Below are 26,949 nucleotides of genomic sequence, written 5' to 3'. Positions count from 1 at the left end.
TCTCTTCCACCATTTTTCCCCCAGTTGTATTTTTCGATCCTTGTTTTAAATTTTTTTTATCACTTTCAAAGGACAAAAGAAAAGGGTCATGGTAGCAATTATCTTTAACTGACTATTTTCTTTCTGTCCAACACTGAACTGGTATTTTCCACTTGGTCCCTCATAAAATCTCCCAACAAACTTATTTGGCCAACATCAAGTAGCTCTTACATGGCAAAGAGAATTCAAGAATGACTCAAAAAATCCTAAGCCTTGATAAATATGTGAAAAGTGCTCAACTTCGTTAGTCATCAAGAAAATGAAAATTAAAACCATAATGTGACACCAACACATTTTCATCAAAACAGTTAGAAAAAAGACAGACAGTACTAAGTATTGTCTAGGGACTGTGGAGTAACTAGCACGTGCATGTATTGCTAGAGGGCATGGAACTGGTACATGGACTGCAAAACAGTTTGGCAGTATTTACTACAGCTGGGCATACACATCTTCCATGACCCAGTAATTCCACTCCTAGAATATACAAAGCAAATACACGTGCACGTTTGCCAAAAGACATGCACAAGAATGTTCCTGGCAGCATGATAACAGCACAGCAACTGTAAACAACCCAAAGGCTCAGCAAAAGGACAATGGGGTAAATACACTGAACTGTACCCATACAAAGAAACACTGCAGAGCAATGAGAACACATGAACTACAACTGTATACAACACACACTGATCCCACCATATTCTCAAGCAAAGAAGCTAGACACACAAAAAATGTGCTCCAGGACTCTACTAATTCTAAAAGAGGCAAAACTAATCTATGGTGATAGAAATCAGAATAGTGGTTAATTTGGCTGGGGTGGGGGATGGATACTTAGTGAAAGAACCACAGCAGGGATTCTGGGGTACTGGAATGTTTTATTTCTTTTTAATGGAAGTACTGGGGATTGAACTCAGGACCTGGTGCATACTAAGTATGTGCTCTGCCACTGAGCTATATCCTCCCCACTTCGATGTTTTATTTCTTGATCTGGCCGCTGGTTACACAGATGTGTTCAACTTGTAAAAACTAATCATAGGTACATTTTTTTTTCATCTGTACACTTTTCTTTAAAGTTAACAAAAAACTATACTTCAAGAATGTCTTAAAAAAAAAAAAGAATGTCTCTGCTCTCTGTGCTATGCTTCTTTATGTTCTAAAGACCAGAAGAGTAAAAACAAATAAATATCTATTATCACCAAACCTTTTCAAAAGTTAGCAGAATCCACATAATTAAAAGTAAAAAGTGTGAGTACAGAGGGAACTTATTATAGAATGGATAAGATAAAGTCTACCTTATAAATACTTACACCAATTGAACCAAATAAAATTATTTTAAAAAGCAAAACATTATAAAGTTATAAAGTCAGAAAAAAAGCAAAAATTCACCAAGTTTAACTGAAACTTTCATATATCAAAATAAAGTCCAGAAATTTCTTAATTTGGACTGTTAGAATTCTGTTAGAGTTTTACATCAAAGTATGAATATAACAAAACCCAGTCGTTCATTAATTCATTGGCTTGCTCATTCCTTCTTCCCATGGTTATCGACCACTAGATTCTAACCACGAAATGGTTTTGAGGAAGTTCATAATCCTTCTAGTGCCTGAATAACAAATGCAAATGCCCATCAGGACCAGGTGGACCCACAGTAGCCGGGTGGAAGCATGGACTGTGTGTGTGACGGGGACTGTGGAATCGAGCACATGCCCTATGCGAGGAACAGGGCGGCAACTACTAGGCACCCACTGATTCTTTTCATGTCATTCCAATGGAAATCACAATTTACTCTGTGCAACCAACCGGTTTTCAAATGTAGGCTCTTAAAAAGAAAACCAACAAGAAACACTGTGACAAACAAAGCACATCTGTGAGCTGAACTGGACATATGGCCACCAGTTTACAATGTCTGATCCAACAGAAGAGACATGAATGCTTCCTGGGACACAGCCACTAGCAGCTCATTTGCCCTTTGGGTGCCCAACCACTCGAGTACCACGCTCATTCTCTGCTTTGCTGTAGCCTTAGGATCAATAGTTTAAAAATGAATCACTTAATTACATTATGGTCCACTCTAACTATGAAATATTATGTAGCCATTTGAATGAATGAGATTATGTCCAAATATACAAAGAGTAATGTCTTTGAAATAGTTTTGAGTAAAAAATCAACAAAATCATAAGTCCAAGTAGAATATTAACATCTTTTGTTATCATACATGCAATACACACACATTTGGAAAATCAAACAAGGTATTAACAGGGGGTGGCACAGAAGAAATGGACAAAAGTTGGCCCTGGGGTACTTTCACTTTTTATTTTACTGACTTTTCCCCTGTATTCTACGTATTAAGTGGAGGGAAAAAAGCCCTCATAGCAGAGCTCACTGCTCCCTGAGGATCTGGCCTGCCTCTTCGTTAATTAGAGTTCTGGCACAGCCTAAGCCTCTCCTGGTCCCTCGTCCCCAGGGGCCAATAGGAAAGCGGCTCAGCACCACAGCATCACCGGCTTTGCTCTGTACCTTCTCTTTGCTCCCAGGCACTTGGTGCTGGAGAATGGAGTTTCTTACCAACTGCTTCACACACAGAGCATGCAAAAGAGTGAGCTGAAAGGGAAGTTTGTCAAGCAGTCTGACTTTCCAAAAGCTTTCATATAATCATTCTGACAAAAAAACTACCCCAAGGAATCCTGTTCCCCTTCCTACCAGAAGATCCTACAACCAGCTTTCACAATTAAGATTGACAGGAGAGACAGGCCTTGAAGGAACAACTCCTCTATCCTGAGACATTTTTAAATAACCTTAGGGATGCTAAAAATCACAAAAATAATAGACTGCAAGCTTCTGGAGAAAATGTCATGCTCACCTTTTTATGCCCCAGAAATTGTAACATTGCCTTTTCTATCATCTGCACTGAAAAATATCTTTTGATTTGCAGTAAAGAAAGCAGAGAAATAATGCAGAAAATGACTGAGGACCTGATGGACAAGATATAAAATTTCTTTCAAAAATCAGCTACTATTTAAGTCTTCTCATGCTAATTTCTAAATAACAAATCACAATCTAATGTGATAAGAAATTTGAAATGATCTTCTTTACCTATTCAGAAAATTTTTGTCTTTTTTTAAGATCCAAAATAAAAGAAGGAAAATAATTTTTCCTTGTGATGAGAACTCTTAGGATGTCTTCTTTCAAAAAAATTATTGCTGTGTTTTTACTTGATAGCTGTAATGATAGTGTAAATAATTTCCTTTTTAACATTAACTTTTAATACCCATTCCAATGACAAAATATTTCCATTCTCCCTACTTCAAAAAAAGTATTTTTGTTAGGTAATCTCTAGGTTCATTGCTTATAATTTCCATTACACTTCTAGTCAAAAATACATATATACCACATGGTCTCCAGAAAGAAAACTTCAGAGACAGAAAACAAAATATAAACCTGACTTCATAGGGTAATACATATGACCTTTTAATCACTTATTTGAAATGAGTATATGATAAACTGCCATAATTTTTAAATCAATAAAAAATTTCTAGATATTACTTTCACATAAATGGATCAGGAAGTTTCAGACCAGCATTGCCCTTCAAAACATGTGACTAATAAGATTTATAAAACTCTTCCAATGCAAATTTTAATCTGGACATTTCTTTTAACCAATGCCCAACAATATTTTAAAATTATCTAAAAATATAAATATTGCTAAATACTCAATGCAAATTTTCATATATTTATGCTATTCATATGACTAATATCCTTTAAGATTTTTACAAAATTATTTTAGAATTATTACCTTTAACATTTTTTTACCTACTGTTAATTGCAGGTAACCAAATAGAAATAAATAGGGACCTAACAGAAACCCTTTAAGAGAACAAATCTGACAATCTTTGAAATTTTGTGTGTTTAAAAGCTGGGTGTGGCAAGAGTTAATACTAGACAAAATAATTTGTGAGATGAAAATGTGCATATTTCTTTGCGAAAAACACAAAGAATATTAAATGCATGGCTATACTGTTATCAGTTGTGTAAAACAAATTACTAGTGTCAGTTACATAACTGTAATGGGTAACTTTTTAAACCTCTAGAAACTTACTAGTTTTGTTGGCTCTCCCAATAGAAATCTGACTCTATACTACATGCAGAAACTAAAATTTCATCTGCTAAGAAATAAATATTAAGTACCTTTTAAAAAAGATACCTGAAAAAATCCATGTGCTCATAACATGTATGTTTCAATCTATTTTGGATACTTAAGTATTGTCACCTGAAAAGGTATCTTCAATATTCACTGAAAATAAAGGATTCACTACTTTGGCCAGGTCTCCACAGGTACACCATGGGAGGCTGGAAATTAACGCCAACTTTGAAGCCAGCGGGGCACCAGGCCACAAACTGGATGCTGCACTTGGTCTAAAGCTCTAAAGGACCCGTGAGGTCAAACACATGACTCTAAAAACAAGAACCTGTTATATCTGGAGAGTAATCTCTCATCGGCTCATCATAACCTATTTAACTGGAGAATACAAACAACCAGAAAAATGCATAATTTCCAGTCTATGAAGTACAAATGTGGACTAACTTGGGAAAAACATTATTTGGGGACAGTTTCTAGCATATTTTCAAAGAGACTTACAATGAATTGAGGTATATGTACAACCCTTTTGATTTTAAAGCTGGCACTATCCCAACTTCAATAGCTGAGTAGCTATACATTCTGCACTAGATGAAAATCATGTCAAAATCATATAATGAAAATCAAAAGGTGCATTACTGGTTATCTTTGGAGCCGATCACATTTGCATGACTAAGTTAGTCTGCATACTTAACAATGGATATAAACAGGCTTTAAATAAAAATACACTGAGAAAATTTACCCTACACTAGTGAAATACTACAGCAATCTATATTAAAATGCATATGCCCTCAAGGACAATCAAACTTCCCCAAGTTGGGTCAGGCAAAATTTGGGAGGGGGCCCACATATTCATCCTTTAGTTCCATCCTTACAAGGAGGAACGCAAGTTACTTTTAAGAGGAGAGCTGTGAACAAAGTTTAAAAAATGACTTTACTTCTCATCCCTCACTGTGCCTTGGCCTTGCTTCCCACAGAAACACCCATTTAAAACACTTGTACTAATGCAGTCTTCCTTTCACATGAAAATAAGTAAAGGAAAGTATGGTGGGCAGAATATTAACGGCCCCCAAAATTCCCACCCCCTCTTACAGATGTCCAGTATAATCTCCACCCCTTGGGTGTGGGCAAGACCTAGAAGCACGGTGGGAAACTCCTCTCTAGATGATAGAATTTTACATGGTGACGGTACAGTAATTCTCTTAATTAGGTTATATTATATGACTCCCTCTTAGCAAACTGGACAGGTAGATTTTGCTGCTGGCTTCAAACAAGCTGTCATTGCTGTGATAGGACCACATGGCAAGGAATGTCTGGTGACCCTTAGGTGCTGGGAGCAGCCCCTGGGTGACAGCCATCAAGAAAATGAGCACTTGAGTCCGACAGCTGCGAGGAACTGAATTCTGCCAACAACCACAAGAACTTGGAACACGACCCTGAGGTCTAAAAAGATGGTTGCCCAGATAATATCTTGATTTCAGTATTGAGAGACCTGGAAAAGCAGAGTCAGCTAAGCAGTGCTTGGCTTCCTCCTGTCCCACAGAACCTATGAGGTAATTAATGTATGTTGTTTTAAGCTGCCAAACTTTTGGTAATTTGTTTCGCAACACAGAAAATGAACACAAATAGTAGCACACTAATATCATTGTGTTAAAATCATTGTATTCTAAGAGAAACTTAGGTTGCTAAGTGTAACAAAAATCAATTTTCATTTTGCAGCCATTCAAGGCCTTTGCCAATTCTCTAGAAATTTATTTTATGTGTGAACTTCTGGGATTTTTTCTGTCTGAATCTCTATAGTAACAGAAAATTCCCATTTTTTGGTAAGGTGAGTAAAATTACAGGGAGACATAAACTTGTAGTATTTTACGTGGTACTTCATATTTGTATAGCATTTTATTATTTAAAAGGTACTCTGACAAAGTACCTAAGAACAAACAAAGTAACAAAGAAGAACAAACTTGACTCCATATTGGATCTATTCCTCTAGTTCTAAGCTTTGTGTTCTGTTGCCTGTGCGCAGTCATGCTGGCTCTGCACTTTTTGTAAAAGAACATTGCCTATAGTCTGAAATATACATGACAACCCATTCTCAAGACTCTGATCCTTAAAGGTATAACACTTCCATTCATTTGGAGATAAAAAGTTAGAGGACACAGACTAACATTTTTGTTAGAGGTTTATAGGAACATTGTGACCAGACTTACATGACCAGTTCCAAGAACAAAGGATTCTTGCACCAAGAAGTCTGCAACAACCAGACACACCTCCACCCCTTTTAGTATAAAAGATACCTGAATTCTAACTCAGGTAAGATGGTACTTTGGGGACACTAGTCCACTATCTTCTTGGTTTGCTGGCTTTGCAAATAAAGTTGCTATTCTTTGCCCCACAACTCATCTCTCATTGCTGGCTTCAATTGTATGGCAAGCAATATGAGCCTGGACTCCATAATATTAGACTTCTGAGAGGACAGCAGCAGAGGCATATATTCTGTTCTCCATAAGCTCTCCCAGAAAAACAGATGGATCAACTAGAAATGCCAAATCAAAAGTTCACAGACAACACCTACAGCAAACTGGCCTGTTAAGACATCTCCGTGGGTCCCCAAGTACCAGCAGGTGTGGAGGAACCACTGCAAGCTATAAGCCACATAGAGTATTAATATCTTGCAGAAGGAAGCAGAGAAAAGCAACCAGGTTTTGTCAACTGTGGGGAGTAAAGAACTCTCAAACTTCCAGTAAGTGCTCACTGAGTGTACAGCATCACTTCAGAATGACGGCTGAACTTTGGAGAAATTCATGCTGATTCAGTCTGATAGGACTGTGATAGAAGTGGCCTGTGGGAAGGATAGAGCCCTATGAACCCTCAAAATTAACCAGCCAACTTCCCTACCAAGAAGAAACTCCTGTGAGTTGAATATAACTTGTCTAAGAAAGGAAAAAAGAAGGTCAAAGGAAAGCAATATCCAGACAAAAGAGGAGATCATAGCCTAAAGAATATCTATATCTATGTCTTTATGCAAATCTTTATCTACATTTATATTTATCCGTTTATATCTCCATGTTTTTGAACACTTCACAAAACAGAATGGTGAGTTCTAAAATATGAAGCTAGATATACAATTATTCTGATCTACACTTTCTTTCTAAAAGCTCTGGAAAACTAATTTTATATAAAAATGAGCAACAGAAAAAGATCCCATCTGAATCCAGTACAATGTTATTTTTGGATAAAAGAATAAGAAACAGAATTAACATTACCATAGACCATGAAAGTCTGTCAAAGAGACATTTCACAAAATAGATGAGAATCAAACACAACTTATTAGTATTTCAACAGAAGCTAAAATAAATTAAGAAAATGATAGGAGAAATACAAGAAAAGCATACATCAAAATTAGAAAAACTCAAAAATGAAGTGATAGAATTCAGGAAGGATTCTGAAATCAAAAGAAAAAATCACTTTGAAAATGAAGACTAAACTAGAAGGGGAGTAAGAGAAAAAAACAAACAAAATAAACCCGAGTTTACATCCTCTGAGGAAAAATAAATGATGAAAACAAAAGCAAAAAAATTAAAAGAAAAGAAATGATCTGATCCAGATATCTGTTACACAGGGAATTCAATTTGTAGAAATGGTCTAGCAACTCATTCACATGCTGTGTACTTCCTGTATTTACATTATACTTCAGTAAAAAGTTATAAATAATAAAATAAAGAGGTAAAAGTGATTCAAGACAAAGCTGGCTTTCAATCCTTTAATGCCAGAAGACCATGGTTTGCATCCTCATTTTATTGAAACTCCTCTCATAAATGCCTCCAAAGACTTTCTAGGTGCAACGACAGTGACTCTTGGAGACTTCTAACACTGGTGATCACTCCCTCATTTCTGTTCTATCTCACTCTCTTATTTTCCTCCTAACTTTTCTAGTAACTCCTTAGTAGTCTCCTTTATGGGCTTTTTCTTCCTCCACTAACTTTTCAAATATTGGTGTTTCTGGGCTCCATATGCAGCTATTTTTACTCACATTCTCTTCCCAAGCAATGATATCATACCTAAAGATCTCAGCTTTCACACACATATATATGCTGTTAATTCTCAAATCAATATTTCTAGTTCAGATTTATCTCCTGAAAAACAGCCCTTTATATCCAACTGCTAATGAGCTCTCTCCACTGACTATCTGACAGCCCTCCTCTCTGGCAAACTTGCTCCCTACCTAGTCTCTAAGAAGGCAGGTGATTACATCCTCTTATTAAATAAATAATTTAAGTTTCTTGATTGACTATCCTAAGGAAAAACTTCTTTCAACACTCCTACACTTTTATATCCTTCCTTATATATGTTTTCCTTAACAATTCTATTTCTGGATTAAACAGACAATATTACTGCATTTATTTTATCACTATTTAGTCACTTCCTAACTTCCTACATCTTAATCACTCATCTCTTTACCAAAACGGCTCTCCCTGTAGCATTGATGATATTGTCTAATAATCATTAATTTTTTTCTTTTTCCAAGTGTGATTCTACTTTGCCTTATACTACTCTGTTTGCTCAGTCTGTTTACACTGGTATTCCCTAGACATTCTACTGTCACCTAAATAATGGCATTTTCCAAGTTACTTTGGTAAAGTGTAAGGTGGAGAAGGAAAGTGAGGAAAAAATAAGAGAGAACGAGGGAGAGAGAGAAAAAGAGAAAAGGAGAGACTCCTTCAGGGACTATTAACTCCCTAGGGTTCAATAAATCAAACTATTCTGATAATATCCTATCCTAGCTCCAGGATCAATTTTTTCAAATAGCTGTGTATGGGGGAAAGTTATAATTGAGAAACATGGAGCACTTTTTATGTTCTCACAAAAACATACATACTCTGCCTCCACAGCTTCCTCTTGCTGTTACAGACTTTTTCTTCCCAAGCATCAAGAAATAAAATCAAATTGTTTTTAAATGCCAGCTCACCAGCAACATCCAATAAAACGTTAAATTATATAAATTCCTGCTGAGTGGCTTCTCACATCAGTCCCACATCTCCTTTCCTCTGCTTGTGACAACACTCTTAAATATCCTCATCATCTCTCACAAAGATTCTTACAATAGCCTCCTCTAACTTCTCTCTGCCTTTCATCCTTCTCTGCTTGGATCAATCCTAAATATTACCCATGGCATGTCAATCAAACACTCTGCTCCAAGTCCTTCATGGTCTCTATGCTATTTTTTAGCTATAACATAGAATGCCACTGTCTGGCATTAAAATCCTCCACCAATTTGCCCCAGTTTAACTCCTGCTATTTCCCAACCAACTAGACTAATGTCTGTGAACCTACTCCATATGTGTCTCTCTCTGTGTTTTTCAAAGCATTTTCCTTACCTATAATAATTTACAATTTTTCATTCCCTCATATGAAATTATCAAGCCTCTAAGTAGAGTTCTGGGAATAAATCTTTCACTGCCCTTATTACCATATGACCACAAATTCCTTTTATGACACAGAGAATTTTGTTTTCAAAATATGTTTTAATCATACCTAATACTTAGACACTTACATGAGAAAAATATTCAACGTCATGAATGTGAAGGTGAATTACATGGCGTTTCACTTCTAATAGTGACAATGCAGCTTGTATTGAACTAACTCCCACAGATAATGATGATTAACTAAGTAAAAAAATATAAAAAACAATTATTTGAAGGCACTGGAGATGAGGTAAGAGCAGACAGAGACTGGAGAGTTTTTCACTCAAGGAAACCTAATTCATGTGGTGAGGAATGGCTACAACTCAAGCAGAAAGCTAGAGACTTACTAGCCTGGAAAGCCACAGAACAGATATCTAAGGTACCAGATCAGATGAAAAGTGAGACAACGTACCCAGAAACTGAAGGAGGCACCCTGAGATATATGCACATACTCTCTCCCAAATCTTTAGCTGACAGCTGAACTACAGGTGCAAGCAGACCATGAAAAGCAGTGGCTACAAAGATGACAGGGATTTGTGGCTGCTGCCTGCTGCAAGGGAGCTTGGAGTGGGAGTCTTGACAGGTAAACGCCCTACTAGAATAAAAACTGACCCTATTCAAAAGATAATAGAATTCAGAACACAAAATAAAAACATATAATCTATAATGTCCAGTACAAAATAAAAATTACTAGACATGCAAAGATACAAGAAAATATGATCCACAGCAAGAGAAAAAGTAGTCAATGCAAAATTACCTTATGCTGACCCAGGTGTTTAAGTTAGCACATAGGGATTTTAAAATAGCTGTTAACATATGTTCAAAGGCTTAAAGGAAAATATAGTTACAATGAGTAAAAATATGGGGGAAAGCTCAGTATAGAAATGGAAAATATACAAAATGAAAGTTCTAGAACTAAAAAGTACAGTATTTATATGTACCATTAGTGGAGTGGGCTTAACAGCATATTAAAGATGTCAGAAGAAGGGGTTAATAAGCTTGAAAATAAGTGAATAATATTTATTCAATTGGAAAAACAGACAAGAGATTGAATAAAAATGAACAGAATCTCAGTGATCTGTGGGACAATGCCCAAAAGTCAATTTGTCTGCCTGTCTTTTTGTCTGTCTATTTCTCTCTCTTTCTCTCTCTCTCTGAATGAGAGGATTGAGGGAATGAGGCAGAGATTTAATTTAAAAAAAAAAGGCCATAAGTTTGGCACAAAATGTAAACTCTGTATCTAAAAATCTTAGTGTCCCAAGAAATATAAATACCAATCTCCCAACTACCATTCCAACCACACACATAGGCACACTATAGAAAAACTACTGAAAAACAAAGAGAAAGAGAAAATTTTGAAAGATAAAGCAATTACAAACAGAGTAATATCATTATGAATGAAACCTGAATTTACAACAGAAAGAGGTTATAAGATAATAAAGAATTTCTGAGATGTTTAAAGAAAAAAAAAAATTGTTAACCGGAATTCTACCTCCAGGGAAAATATCCTTCCAAAAAAAGGATGAAATAAAGGTATTTTCAGATAAATGAAAACTAAGAGGATTGTTGCCAACAGATCTGCACCAAAAGTTGTATATATTCTAAGTTTGCATGAATATCTGTGTGTTTGTATAAACATGTGTACATATGTGTACACATATGTATACTCTGTATATCTGTATATATGTAAACATTCTGACTTTGCACTGGATTTATTTGCTTTCGACATCTTTGTCTGAAGTCTTTCCCACTATATGGCCTGCACTGTTTCCGTAAAATAATTTAGTAAATACACTATGATGTGTTTGTGTATGCTACTTAACATTAATCTACAACTAGGGGTGGTTAGTTAGCATTGAAAATATGCAAATCAAAAATCCTGCCTATAAAGACACTTCACAGCTGAAATACCTCAATCAGGGCACTCTGCAGAGGCAGTAAGAGTAAACACTTCAGATACTACTAATTTTGTGTGCACCTGAATATTAACTAGAATCAAGAATATCAGAAATAATTTTTCACTAGTGAAATGAATGTTGTTCTTCATGTGCAGTGGCTGAAAATATTTTATAGTCACTGCTACCCTTTCATAAACGGGGTGTAAGAATCAGGAGAAACTAACTGCTGTAGCTCTGTTTTGTCTGTGTCCTGTCTTAACTGAGGATTCTGCCTTCTAAGCTCAATAAAAGGTAGCAGGCCCTGACACCAGTATATTGTTTAGTATGCCTCACAGTGAAACTATGACATAAGGTGCTTGAAAATGTACCTAAATAAACAAGAGTGGAGAACTCACCAAGGTTGAAACAGTTTATATGATTGCTCTTCAAGGCTGTTCGTTAGTAAGTATTTTGTGTGTGTGTGTGGTGTGTGTGTGTGTGTGTGGTGTGTGTGTGTGTGCGCGCGCGCGCGCATGTGTGTGCGGCAGAATTCAGCTGGGATTTGCTTTCAATGATACCATATCACCTAATGGCGGGGTCCAGGAAGACACGTATAGTTCTCACCCACTAATGTTTAGCTTAAGTCAGTTTACAATCTCTCCCCATCCCAACCCCACCTCCCCAGGCTGAGAAAAGGAGTTATTACAGGATCAACAGGTCTTTGCGTGTCTTTTTAAAAGTACTATATCTAGTAATTTTATTTGTATAAATGTATTCATAAATACATATGTGTATATATATTCATACGTATACTCATTCTAATTTGGTGCTTTCAGGAATAAAAATTTCTATAAAAACACAAGAGAGAGCATTTTGATATTAAGAAATACTTTAAGTGGACAAATTAAGCAAAGGAAATCGTTCAGTGAAGAATACATAAAGAGTTAATTGGCTCACAGATTTTATAACTGACAAAGATTTTAAGGCCCAGAGAGATCATTTCTTTGACTCAAGCAAGGTGAATCAGAAGATCACAAATGCTCTTCCTCTTTCATCCAAAGAAATGTCACAACCTTTCTTTTTAAAACAAAGTTCTCTTCAGCATTACTTTTGATAATTCACTGACTGCAACGAATGAAATCATCATACCTCCAAATGGTATCCCACTCTGATGAAGGCACAAAGCGGGTCAAAAGCTCCGGTACCACAGGTCAGAAGGTGTGTCCTGTTATAGTGGTGCAAAACCCGAACATAGTTTGCACATTCACTCTAAAGCAGGGGGAAAAAAGGGAGAAATTGGCTAGTGTAATAAAAACATTTAGCTGTTTTTTGATCTTTGTTTTTGTTTTTCCTAACTGTAGAAATCTCATGTATAAGCCTCTTTTGGCGAGAGGAGACAACAGGGCTCAAGGAAAAGAGGACAAGGACCAGCAGAAGAGACTGGAGGACTGATGCACATTTTAGTCAGCAGTGATGTATGAATCACAGTTAATAATGGGGGCATACCATTTTCATGTACTCTAGTACACAACTGAGGGATAAAAAAAGCACCGTTCAGAAATGTATTCAGGTGTAAAGATTTTCATGGCAATATGTTCTACCAAGTGATTAAATTATTCCCAATGCTGTTTTTTTTTTAAATTACATATAAACAATGAATCAGCATAACATCAGACAATGAATAATCAGAAAAAGCTTCATTACCCTTAAGGAAGCATATGCAGACTTTAGGGTGCTACAGAGCTTTGATGTTTGGGAAAATAAGTCGTATTTTCAAACTCATACAGTCACATAAAGCACATTCAGGGAGAATTTTCAAGTAAACAAAAAACTGATAAAAAATAACCTTTTACATTTATTACTCTTAAGATTACAGTCCAGGGATCTGCAAACTTTTTCTATAAAGGACCAGAGAGTAAGTATATTTAGTTTGATGGGCCATCCACTCTCTGTTGTAACTACTTACTTCTGCAGCAACAGTATGCAAGCAGCCAATGGCGATACAAAAAGGAATGTATGTGGTTGTGTTCCAATCAAACTTCATTCATGGCAGGTCACACATGGTCCCAGAGCTCTAGTCTGCCTATGCTGGGATTCAACTATAAGCTTATTGAGAACAGAGTCTTGATTTTACACATCTCTGTATTCTGCAGTTAATCAAACACAGTACCTAAGACATACTCCATGTTTAACAAAGTTTTAATACATAAGTCACTAGATGAGTCTGTTGAATGACAACAAATTTAAAAATGCTTCAAACCAACTTGACTAAATTAATTCTAGCAAACTCCTTGTTGGCAAATTAGGTATTGCTAATTCATTTACAAAAAATGAGAAAAATACTAAGCCCTTTTACTGCTAAATGTTACTTTGGTGCCAATACATACAATAGTAAATGTAATGTTTTATAAGGACAGATTCTAATTTTTAAAGTCTCTCATATAACAGTATTAGGATGAAAAAGCCAGCAAAACCATCTCATCATAAGTGATTCAGATTATATAAGATATATAAGAACAAGGAAGGCACTGCTGAACTAATTATCTGGTGCACACAGATCTCTTCAATTTCCCAATCAGGTAGCATCTTATTCTGTTGATGATGCATACAATTGGGAAAATCTAATCAATCAGATGAGAAAAATATTCTATTTGCATATTGCTATAAGCACATGCTTTTCATCTCCTGAAACCATCACATCTTGACTGAGCCAATTAAACCACATCTGGGTTCAGCTGCACTTAGACTGACACAGCCTCTGAATGTGTTCAATTAGTCAGCATCATGCTGTAGACTAAGGGCAGCAAGAATGTCTTGACTCATTCCTTGGCTGTTACCCAGATGCTAGAGAGAATGAGGAGTTGGTGTGATGTGTGTTACTTTTTTACATGGTAATTTTTTTTCTTTTTCTTACTGAAAAGAAAATTGAGTTAATTTTCCAAAGGAGATGTGGATGTCTTCCTCCACAGTCGTGACTTGTGTCGTCAGCCAGCTACTCCCAGCATCTGTCAAGTCCCTGCACTCATGTGCCAGCACCCTTGGCAGGGCTGCTGCTGCTGTACCACCTCTTCCCTCTCCCACGCTGCAGGGATGTTATGGAGAAACAGATTATGACTCTTTCAGTAGGAGACATCCTCCGACATGTGCAATAGGTAAAGTCTGTTTACTGCCTTTGCCGTCGTCTTTTAAAGTTTTTCTTTCTTCTCCTTTAGTTTGTTTCTAATTTATTAAACACAGTGCAATGAAATCTCACAAAGAATGTGCTTAGCTTTTCCTTAAATTAAGAAACTGCCTGAAATTATTTTTCTCCCAAATACATAGCAAATAAGCATTACTACAAGGAATTTATAAATCTGAGTTGATTACAATATATTAAGACAAAATAAAAACCAAGATCTAGATGGTACCTCAGTTTCATTTAACTCTACATTGAAATTAATTTTTAAGTAATTATATATATAGAAAATACATATGCATATATCATTTATGTACAGGCATATTTTCTTTTCTTCCTGAAACGAATTGCCCATGTGCTTTTTAGAAGCAAATAAAAGTTTAGAGATTCAGTCCTTTGTGACCGATCAGGAATATAACTGATTTGTTTAATTTACAATGAATAATACTTACAGCATCTTTTCCTGTCATTATGCATTCTTCTGTTTTCAGTGCTGTACTAGGCCAGTGTATCTGAAAGAAAAGATAATGGACTATTATGAAACTGCATATAAAAATAAACCACACTAAAAAGCCAATTCATTTTTTTCTGTAATTCAATACATTTTACTTTGTTCTATTTTTGTTGGTTCTATTTTCTTCTTCGAGAGTATCAAGCAAGACTTTATCTTCTTTACAGTATCATTTGCAAAATTAAGACACATATCTTTGAGCTTTTATTTTACGCTATTATTTTCTAATCTCTTTGAAGGCTCATCTCAAGTCTCAGGCCTTTAGAGGCCGCCCACACATCAACCAGCACTGCTCTGCACTTAACCTGCCATAACCTCCGCTGTCCAGTCTTTCTCCTGAACTTGTCTGCCCCTCCACATCAGGCACCTCCTTGAGTTCCCTTTCCATTTTTACCGTTCAGCAGAGAACCTGGTGTTATGGACTCTCTGTAGCGTTTGCTGCATAAAAGAATAAAAGGATGACTCTTTGTAATGGCTCACTTCATAATATACCACAAACATCTTTGATTATTTTTTAAAAACACAGTTTAACTCTACCAGTCTCCCACCGGATTTCAGAAAATCTTTGCTATATTTCAAATTTCCTGGTTTCTTCCTTGAAGTGAGAGAATATATCAAATACCGTGTTTTTACCTCCAATAGTGCCTAGCACTTTGCTGGGGCCACAGGCAGAAATCAGTAGGCACTTTTTACCCAATTCCAACAATTTTTGACCGTGAAGTGTTTTTCTTCCCCCCAATGAAAGAAATTGTTTCCTCTATCCTTTTCTTTTCTCCAACTGCTTCTGTTCCCCTTTTTGCTTAAACTATAGGATTAATCATACGTCTGGCATAGGTTTCAGATGGCGCGGCATGAAATTGTTCTAGTTTTTCTTTCTTTTACTTTATAAACTCACTTGTGGAGGTTTGAGTTTGTTACACTATTCAACTCATGACTCACTATTATTTTTGGTTTTAAAAGGTCCCTCTCATATTTTAATTACCTATTTACTTCCTAGGCTTCCTCCCTTCCTTCTTCTATTTGCATCCCTCCAGGGGGTAATCACTGTCAACTGTCACTGGGAACAGTAACAATTTTTTGTGTGTGTGATTTGCATATTTTCTTATAAAGTGTATATTGCTTTTTGTGTCTCTTTAATTTATGTAAATGGTATTTTTTAATTTATGTAAAGTTTTTCTCATCTTTTTCACTAAGAACTAGGTTTTTTAAGATCCCCATATATAGCCCTATATACACATACAGTCTGTTGTTTCTAACTGCTTTGTAATATTGTAGTATTTGTGTGGCTCCCCCATGTTCCCTTATCTCCTTTGCCAGTGATGGACACCCCAGTTACCTACAAATCTCCACCACATCCAACAATGGTACATCTTTGTACATGTCCATCTGGGATCTGTATCAGAACACCACTGGTATGTATAACTAGGAGCAGAATTACTGGGTCTAAGCGAAAGCATATATTTACTCTGTTAATGTAGCACCAGATTGCTCTCCAGAGTGGTGACATGTTTATACTCCACCAGCAGTCCTCACTGACACTTGGCATTCTCAGCTTTCTAATTTTTGTACTGAGCACTTCGGATTCAACATTGCATTTCATTCTTACCAGAACTTTACCAAAGCAGTAGTATTGTGTGGAAGCTTTTTTTAAAAAAAATGCCCACTTCTCTGTCCAACACCACAATGCAGATCTATGGCTAATAATCAAGGAATACGGTCCACTTAAGTAACTGTAGCAACTGGTATGTTCTCCAATGTTTCCTGTGCCTCAAGACCTTGAGCCTTCTAGTTAACAGTTTATCCCCACAATTGCTGGATCAATCATTCTCCCTGCCCAACTGAAAAGGCTGAGTCAACCCCCCTTCTTGTGTGTCTCTCAGAATTCCACAGGATCACCTTCTCATGGTGACGCAGCATCTTCACGGGTTCTGCTGGTCAGTGGTGATGGATTCTAAGTTGAGCGATGCTGGCTCTCACCAGAACACCCATCGTTTTTTCTTCATTGTTTCCAAAGACCTGCACCTTGGATCCACATGTACTGGTGTACAGGACTCCTAAGAAGCTCTCTATTCCTCTCCTACCTCTACGGCTGCTCTGAGCCATGCAACAACACTTCTTTGGATTTTTGTAGGCAATCATCTTCCATTCTCAAGTTAATATTTTTGGCAAAGGAGCAGAAATTTCCCAGGAGAATAGACTGGACCTCTTAAGATATTAATAGTATTTCTAAAAATAGTCTTGCTCCTCAAGATGCTTAAGAGCCTTAGGATCTAGATTGAGGTACAGCTTCCTACTATCCAGTGTCAATGTTTATGTTGTGAAACTCTATGTATATCTGGCCAGTAAGCCAGACTCTCTTCCTATCGATGGCAATGTGTTTGCTCCCGAAAGTTCCTATCATCTCTCCCTGGTATCTCCCACCCCTCTGCCTACCATCATCCTATCCTGTCTTCTGCCAGCATAGAAGAACATTCTGGTTATTGAACTGGTTATAGATGTTGCTGACTGAAGGTATTTTTTACTTAGTGAGGACACAGTTTATTTATCTTTCAATTACTACTCAACATTCAAAAATTTCTGACATCTTCTTGCAGTGGGACAGGCTCCCTCTGCTATGCTTCTGACTTTTCTTTTACCTGACTGGCCCCTGTAGGCATTTTAGTCTTTGAAATCTGATATACATGTTTGAATCCCAAATATGGTCAAAATTTAAGCCTTTAACTCATACATTATATAGCCAGATCTAAGCCCCAATACATGAAAAATACTGGGGATTTATAAAAGTGGTGATAAAAACATTTTATTATGATGATCCTTTTAGAACTGTATTTATTATTATAGGAGTAAGCACTCTATGGTTTCAACTACAGGCATATATGATATTACTTTGATGTTCTTATTAGTGTAATGAGTCCCCAAAAGTTTCTTAATAACAATATTCTGCACCGAGTGTTCTTTTGCTTTCTAGAGTAGTATATACATTTTAAATAAAAACACATATAAAACACATTTTTTATGTTGTGATGTAGAAAAGAAGACAAAGAAAGAAGAACAGGTTTATAAAGAAAACTAAAAAGCCAAAAGCATGCACAGAAAATCCTACAATCAATGTTCTTCATTATAGCAGTAAATCTATCAGTGGATCATGTAGGTTTCATAACCTTTAATAGGAAAGATATCACATAAAAATAAGGTCAAGTTCCACTGCAGTCTTGCATCGTCCTAAGAAGTCACTGACATCACTATAGAATAAGGATCCTAGGAGGGAAACCATAGAACTTATAAACTTTACTTCTCCTTTATTTTGGAAAAAATTCAGGCGCTGAGTGACAGGATTTCTCAGATGATTCCAAAAATCCACTTTAATTTGAGATTTAATTTGGTTTCAGAATTACAGTTTTACTCTGGGTGCATGAATTATGCAAAAGGATATGCTAAAGTGTGCGTGTGTGTGTGTAACACAAAACACAAATTTATTTTAGGGTCATCTATCATTGTTAAGATTTTCATGGCTTATTTGCTTATTGATATGACTAAATTAGAGAATACCTCATCTGTAATTCAGAATAATGCTTTATATTCTTAACACTCTTAATTTATGAGATGTAGGGGTTTTCTTCTTAGAATATTAGCATCCCTTTTTACTCATTTTTCATTATGTAAAATAATGACCTTTAAGCTGTGTTTCTACAATTTCAAAGTATTAGATAACTTAATCAATTCTTTGGAAAAATATACCAAAGTCCAGCTTTTCAATGATGAAACAGCATCCAGCCAATAAACCAGCCTCAACATCTTATCTCACATTCCCCTCCATCACTGCTTCATAACCATTATTTCCAGGACCATTTGAACACGTTGTTGTTGGGGGGCAATTCTCTTGACCATTTCTACACTTTATTGACAGTTTGTGTTCCACATTCTTTGCAAACAGCCTTGGAAGACAAAGATTGAATCTTCCTCCAGGGCAAATGGAAGATGTGTTTCCTGACCTGGATAATAAAGACAAATTCTCCCTCTGGGCAAAGGTTGGACAGGTTTGCTAGCAGACCTCTTATAAGACTGGGAGTTTTCTGAGCTTCAGGTTAAGTGGGTACAACACACATTCACTGTGTGTATGTCTCTTTAGGCTGCTGTGCCCACCCGCTGTGGGACTCGAGGGGAAAAAGGCAAGTGATGCAAACAGGAGGCTCATGCCGCCTGCTGTGCTGTGAGTGAGTCCTCTGTCTCTGGCTCAGAAATCTGTCTTCTGCCAGCAGCCAGGAAACTATGACAGGCTAACTTGTCTTAAAAGCCAGGTACAATTTCAGACTCTTTACAGTTGTCAACACAAACAAAAGAAAATGCCTTATGTGCTGGTGGAGACAATACATGGCTTTTCTAGGACTGTCAGAACGTGTGCTGTTTCTAGAAGCAAACCTCTCAGTGGCAATTGCTCTAAGACTAATGAAGTCATTATTTCAGGCACCTCTTACAAGACGTTCCCTGATAACTTTTTTAATAGACAGTATCTCTCTTTCTTTTGATTCTTGAAATTGCCTTTCTTACTTTTTCTACCTATGACTGTAAAGATTTGCATACTTAACTCCACCCAGCTCTCTTGATTATTAGACTACGAGTCAACAGAGGGCAAGGCAGTGACTTATTTCTATATCCCTAAAATGCCTACCTGGCACAAGGCCTTCAGTGCAGTCACTGTTGACTCCTTGCCTATTGACAGACTTGGATCAATCACTGTATCTTTATCACATTTTTGGCACAGTCAATTTACTGGAGGAGATTTGCTGACATGAACGTACTGCCATCAGTGTCAAGTAATTGAGACAGGTAATTTCCAGTTGAATCAGGGAGGAAATCCTGTAAGATTTCAGCAAGTTTGAAAGACTGGCAGGATTTCTGAGAGCAGAGGAAAGCGTCTTAACCAGAGTACTCTGGGTGGATGGAAGGGATAGAGGTAAGAGATTCCATTATGAGCACTCACCACTGTGAAGCCCAACACATGGGAGCTCTCCAAAGGAACAATATCATCATAGATTCACTCAAGTTTTGTTTTCGTTGTCGTTTTTACTTGAGTTTGTTTTGTTTGTTTGTTTGTTTGTTTTTAACAAAATTCACCAGGCTCAGGACTGCATTCAAATGTCCACTCAGGAGAGAAAAGATAAGAGAATGATCTCACTGGAAATCAAGTTATTTTAAAGCCATCATGTACAAATGTTCTGCCAAGACAGTAAGGGAAATGATTTTCTTCATTTGTTTTGGCAGTCACGATGCCTTTTAGTTCTGCTCCAGAGTAGGGCATCAACAAAAACCCATAAAATTTAGCTATTTGTTCTGCATAAAACATTTTTAAAGGCAGTTAAACAACAGGGTGTAACGATATTTCCAAATTCTCTGCACCAAAAAAGGTACAAAAAGCAAGAGGTTAAATACACATCATTTCATCACAATACTCCTACAATGTAATTTAATTGTCCCAATGCATTTACTACTCCTGCATATCTCAAAGGAGAAAAGTAAAAGAAAATAAAAATTACATTACAAAGTAATTTTTTTTCTGGACTCCCTACCGAGTCTCATAATTATACCAGGATTAAAGACTTAACAATTCTATTGTTACAAGATGTTAGGATACTCGGAGATTGTGGAGAACAGAAACAAATGAATAAAGAAGGAATAATGTAGCTGTCTAAAAAACATTACTTCCTTTTTTATTAAAAATTATTAAATAAAATAATCCAGTTAATGTAAGTCTCTCTTCATGGAATGTGACTAAGACACTTCTATAACTTCATCCATTATTCTCTTCCTAATTCTAGTATTCTAATAAAAATGTTTATGTTTTAGTTTTTCTTTTCTATTACATCTACGTACAGTACCAGTGTCCATCAACATATACTTTAACAACGTGTCCTATAAATGTCATTAGAATCAAGAAAATATATTTTGAATTAACACATTAAGAGCCCTAATGGTTTATAAACAGTAGTTTTAACCTGACACACATTATCCTCCTTACTGTTTAAGCTTTTATACTTAATTATAATGGCTGTCATTATTCAAGCACTTTGTATACCAAAATTATAATCTTTTGGACTATAGAAAAGATTTGTACTTGAAATGTTTATACCCCAAAGCATTTGAACTGTAACGGTATTTTTAACAGCACATTTTTGGCCTGGTGCATGCCCTTTTTAATGGATGAAATTTACTAAATTGCTATCATTAATGTAAAAAACCACTTGCTATTTATATGCAAATTACATTTTTAAGCCTTTCTCCCACTAAATAAAAAATTAAATTCTAAAATACAAGAATATTTTTACCTTGGATTCTATAGAGTAGAGTAAGTGAGAAAAGTCTAAATTTTGTTACAAGCAGAAGTGAATGAGCTATATTTATAGATATCCAAATTAAGTAGTGTAATTTTAGCTTAAAATAACAGTGGTGAGAATAATTTTAGAAAAAAAGCTAAAATTTAGAAATTTGGAGAAAAACTATGAGTGAAAGTTTGTTAAACTGAAAATGTATTACTAACTATGGAATAGTCTATGAAGTCCTATAAAATATAGCTTAAATAAACAAACATTTCTATTTTTGACTTCTTCATGAAATGAGAAAAGAAAAGAAGATTTTATATCCAAACTCCTATTGTTATCTTCCAGAGAATAATTCTGTTCTGTTTTTTAGGAAGTCTTATTAAATCTCAAATGTACACACATTGCAAGGGGCTATCTAGACAGAATATAGACAAGTATTCTGCATAGTTAACACCAGATCACTATTATGAGACTATGAGTTAACAGAGGGCAAGGCAGTGGCTTACTCATCTCTCGTCTGTGGCTGAATACTGGGGTCTCCTGGGGCTCTTAACTTCTGCATAGTAAACAAGGGAGAGACAGTTTCTTCTTGTACTAGTCACTGGTTTTTCCCCACTACTGTCACCAACAACTAACTGTTGCACTAGTTTCTTAACCATTACTCAGGTAAACTGTAGTTATGTAAAGGGAGTAAGAACCAAGAGGAAACAAACCTGTGGTTACCAAAGGGGGAATGGGGGAGGGATAAATTAGGAGCTTGGGATTAGCAGACACACACTACTATATACAACACAGACAAACAACAAGATCCCACTGTATAGCACAGGGACCTATATTCAATAGCTTGTAATAACTTATAATGGAAAAAATATGAAAAATAATATATATACATATGTATAACTGAATCACTATGCTGTACACCAGAAATTAACACGACACTATAAATCAACTAAACTTGAATTAAAAAAATAAAAGAAGGAAAAAACTAAGAGGAAAGAAATACCTCATAACAAAAAGCAAAACTAACAGTAGGTACACTGAAGACCAATTTGGGAGACCTGAAGTTCACACCAAAGCAGTAGCCTGGTTCTCAACGCCGTGACACTGTGGAAAGACCACAGGCTTCTAAGACAGATGGGCCCGGTTTCATATTGTAACTGTTACTTACTGGCCTCATGGCCCTGTTCTCCTTTTCCTTCCATTCACCCAACATGCTGCTCCTCAAGCAACCATACTGAACTACAATTTTAATCATGTTATGCACGTATTCAGAATTTCCCACTGGCTCCTGCGCTGCCTAGATTAGTTTAAACAGCATAGTAGTCAGTATTCTTCAGGATCTGGTCTAAGCCACATTTCCACCCTTAACTCTCACTCTACCCTCTTCCCACCCACCTGCCCCATCTCACCTATCTACTTCAGCCAAGTCAGTTTCCAGCTGCTCTAAAAATTTCTGACCTTCTTCCCCATATTCGCCATGTTCCTCTACCAACAAGTATGTGAACCAAAATTCCCACTATTATTTAAAGTCCAATTCTGAATTATATCTCCTCCAGAAACCCCAACTCCCAGCTTGTGTGCACTGTCTAAGCATTGTATTGGGGCTTTTATTATGGTTCTATTCAGACTGTGCTACCAATGACAGATGTGCACGTCTCTATCTTCCCCTTTACATTAGAACTATTTTAGGGTTGAGACTATTTTATTAATTTCTGCATGCTTCATATTTCCATGAATGTTTCTAGAACTTAGCTGAACAGTTTCTAAAAATATGCAGTACTCCTGTACCTCAGTAAGAAATGGCAGTACCTAGGAATCTCATGCTGAGTCTACGTCTAGTTAAGATAACAACCATGAGAGCAAACTTTTGGATGATATTTACATTTCAGGCACTGTTCTAGGCAATTAATAATTCAGTTAATCATCTTATAAAAGCTGTGAGATAAGCTCTATGATTATCTCTTTTACAGATGAGAAAACTGAGAAACAGAGAATATGGGATAAGCTGACTAGGGTCACTCATCTCACAAGGGGTGATCCAGATACAGGCAATCTGGCTATAAGATGTGTTCTTTGCTATTACATTCTGCTACTTTTCAAAAGGTCTCATATCTGTGACTTAAGTTGAAATAAGACAAAATATAAAGTTATACATTGTCTTGTTTTGTCAAGTTTCCAAAAAAAAAAAAAAAAAAGTAACTGTTGATCAGCTATTTCATTCCAGAAATGAAATACTGATCAGAAAAGAATGAGGACAAGCTTTCAACCAATAAAGAAACACAAATAAAGGTACCAGGGTTACTGCTTCTTTATGGTAATACAAATAAGTCTAATAAATATGAACAAAGAAATACATTTTTCTAGTGGAATATGGTAAATTGTACAAATATTTTTTCAGTAATTCTTAGGTGCTAAAAGAAAAAACTACTTTGCACAACAATCCAGAGGGATTTTTGTTTTTATGACTAGTTTTGGTTTACTAATTAATATTATCATTATTCACCATTTTGAAAGGTTATCACATATTATTAAAGTATTTTAAAGTCACAGGAAAAGTTTCTTTAAATCTTCTTTTTAAGAATTGTTTGACATTTGTAGGTAGGAATCCGAAGAAATAAGAGTTTTAAATGATTTCCTCTAGGAATTAGGAACTGGCAGGGAAGAGGTGGTGCTGCTTCTCATTGTTAAGTTTTTTTTAAAATGACTTTAAAAAATACAGACATTGCTCATTTTGACAAACATAAAAATGAATTATAAAGAAAAAGCAGTAGGTAATATATACATTTATGGCAAATATACTACGGTCTAAATATTTCTGCATGTTTCATGTAGGGCTGATAGAGGCCTGAAAATACATCAGCTTAACTCAATTTTGTATAAGCACAGATTTTAAGAATCACTTTTCTTATCATAGTTAACCTTTCCTCAAAAATGTTGGGTGTTTGCTTATTTTAAGATACTTTAATCCTTCAGGTTTAAGGCACATCCTCCGGAATCAGCGATCTTACCAATAGAAATACATGAGTTCCCTATACTGAGATGACATATCCATATTTCTGCAGGTTGGGATTTCTGGAGTAACAAAGCCTAAAAGGACTACTGGTAAATCAGCATGTGCCAAGCTCAGGCCTCAGAACAGCGGGTGTGGTGTCCTGAGGACACCACACAAGAGGAATACACAGTGCACCAATCAGAAGTCCTCTGGGGACACAGAGATCAGCGGTGCACCAGAAGAGTTCATTCTCAATGGTTTATAAGCTTTCCTCAAAATGATTCTATTTTTAAGGAGTATTTTATTTCTTTCAATAAAATTATCACTTAGAATGTTAAAGTGACCAAGACAATGAAAAGACTAACCCAAATAACACACATGCAAGAAGACGGTCCCTTTACTCCTTTTCTTTCTCTCCTGGAATCTAGTGTGCTGTTTCCATACCTCTCTATAGCCACTGCTGATGTTTTCCAAGCTGAGGGAATACACAAGATCCTTGCCTCCCACGAAGAGTCTCTCCTGATATTCATCCAGCAACATGGAATGGAGATCAAGAAATCCAAAAGGGCTATGAAATACTGATGTTCTGTTTAGATCCAAGAGTTCTGAAATTCAAAACAAAATGTACACTCAACCAAAAGAAAATACAAATACCTTTATAGCACGTTTCTCATGGCTCTATTTTCGTATCTATTCATACTGTGTAATTAAAATTCATTTTATCAAAAATATAAAGCCTTTAAAATTACTTAAAAAGATTATAAATACACAGCACAACAGCAATACTTAGATGTGTATTTGAAAGCTGCTAAGAGAGATCTTAAAGTTCTCATCAAAATAAAAATATTCTATGTGAGGTGACAGGTATTAACTAAACTGTGGTAGTCATTTCTTGATATGTACACATATCAAATCAATAAGCTGCAACCTTAAACTAATACAATGTTATATATCAATTATAACTCAATAAAACTGCAAAAATTTATTTAAATATTTATTCGCTATGTAAAAAATAGTGTAACTAGAAATAAGTTTTAATGTGCACAAATTAAAATCTTTTATAAGTTTACGAGTCTAAAAATGTCAATTCAACTTAATATGTAAGGTAAATATTCCTAATGTTTTTAAATACAGAAAGAATTATTTTTCACAAACTGTAAAGTGCTAAACGAAAATTTCATTTTATTATGACTTTTATATCTACTTCTCATGTATAAACAAATCCCAAGTCTACAATAAATATTCTCAAAGCAAGTCCATTTAACTCCAGATTAAACACCACCTCAGAAAGAATGTTTCCACTTGGAACTGGTCTTGAAAGTCACATCCAAAATCAAATTGCCCAAGTCTGGAAACTATCAGCAGTGTTAATATAATGGGGTAACACGTCGTAGCATTCAGGACAGTGGGAATGACTGATAAAACTGCTGGGGATCTACTTTCTATCATTGTGATCTTGGCTGGTGTTATGCATTCATCCCTACTTCAGGAATTACAAATTATTTGTTTTAGCTAATATACATTTAATTTTAGAAAGTCAGAATCTGGCAAACCTCTCCTATGTGTATGTTTGTTCGCTGAAGGTATTTAATTGCATATGGAAGTTCAGTATTAATGGCTAGTAAATGACATGTGAGAGCCTTTGATGATGAGAGAGAATATTCGCCCCATTATGAAACCCTGCACACTGAAGAGTTTCTGAAGAGGCTCCCTGGGAAATACGGACAAGTCATAAGATAGCATCATCTTCCAAAGGTCAATTCCTAATGCATCTAACAGAGAATGTGAAATACTGGTACCCAGAACACTCAAATCCAGACAGCAACATGAAATATGACAAATCTATATAGCATTTTGCCCACTCTTACAATATCTGTTTCTCAGAAAAGAGAAATGAAGTATCTTCTCTCCTCTATTGTGAATGTATTAAATTCTATTTTTCTACTCTGAAACTGTTGATTCCCAAAGTTCTGTGAAGCAGGGTTAAACTTTTAGTTTAAAATGATCAATCTTGCTAAAATCAAAGTCTAATTTATAAAGGTAAAACTTGTGATATTGAATCACTTGACTATTCACCTAAATAAAGATATTTTTAAAAAGTTTTGAGGCAGAGCTGGGAATAATAATAATGTTCTTTATTTAGGGAGGATGAAAATAGGACTTTGAGAGATTTGAGGTCCTTGAATCCTGGAAGACAAATTTTTTCTGCTTAGCAATTCTGTCAAGATAGAATCATATTGTGTTCTTTTCTTACTAGGCATTCACAAACAGCAAGAGATACATATTTTAGGCATTCAATACCATAACAAAAATATAGATCAAAGCTGTCTACTGCCATTACACCTTGGTCTTTATATGTAATCACTTACAGTTTTACATCAGGGCTGCTAAGCAGACTATTTTCCAGAAAAGAGTGCCCAATTATTCCAATTGGTTGCTAAAATTCC

At 35.8% G+C, this 26,949-nt stretch overlaps 1 protein-coding gene across 1 annotated transcript in view; it reads right to left on the bottom strand.

Moving 5' to 3' along the window:
• Positions 1–26,949, bottom strand: part of SEMA3E (semaphorin 3E) — a 226,253-nt gene that overhangs the window by 73,245 nt on the left and 126,059 nt on the right. Inside the window, exons 2-4 of the mRNA XM_010946629.3 lie at positions 24,947–25,107; positions 15,135–15,194; positions 12,657–12,776 (exon numbers count right to left, since the gene is read on the bottom strand). Coding sequence (XP_010944931.2) covers positions 12,657–12,776; positions 15,135–15,194; positions 24,947–25,107 — 341 coding nt within the window. The remainder of the gene's footprint in view (positions 1–12,656; positions 12,777–15,134; positions 15,195–24,946; positions 25,108–26,949) is intronic.

This window comes from Camelus bactrianus, chromosome 7, assembly GCF_048773025.1.
Source record: "Camelus bactrianus isolate YW-2024 breed Bactrian camel chromosome 7, ASM4877302v1, whole genome shotgun sequence".
Taxonomy (NCBI): Eukaryota; Metazoa; Chordata; class Mammalia; order Artiodactyla; family Camelidae; genus Camelus; species Camelus bactrianus.
Note: the sequence above shows the minus strand (reverse complement) of the source record. Positions and strands in the feature narration are given on the sequence as shown.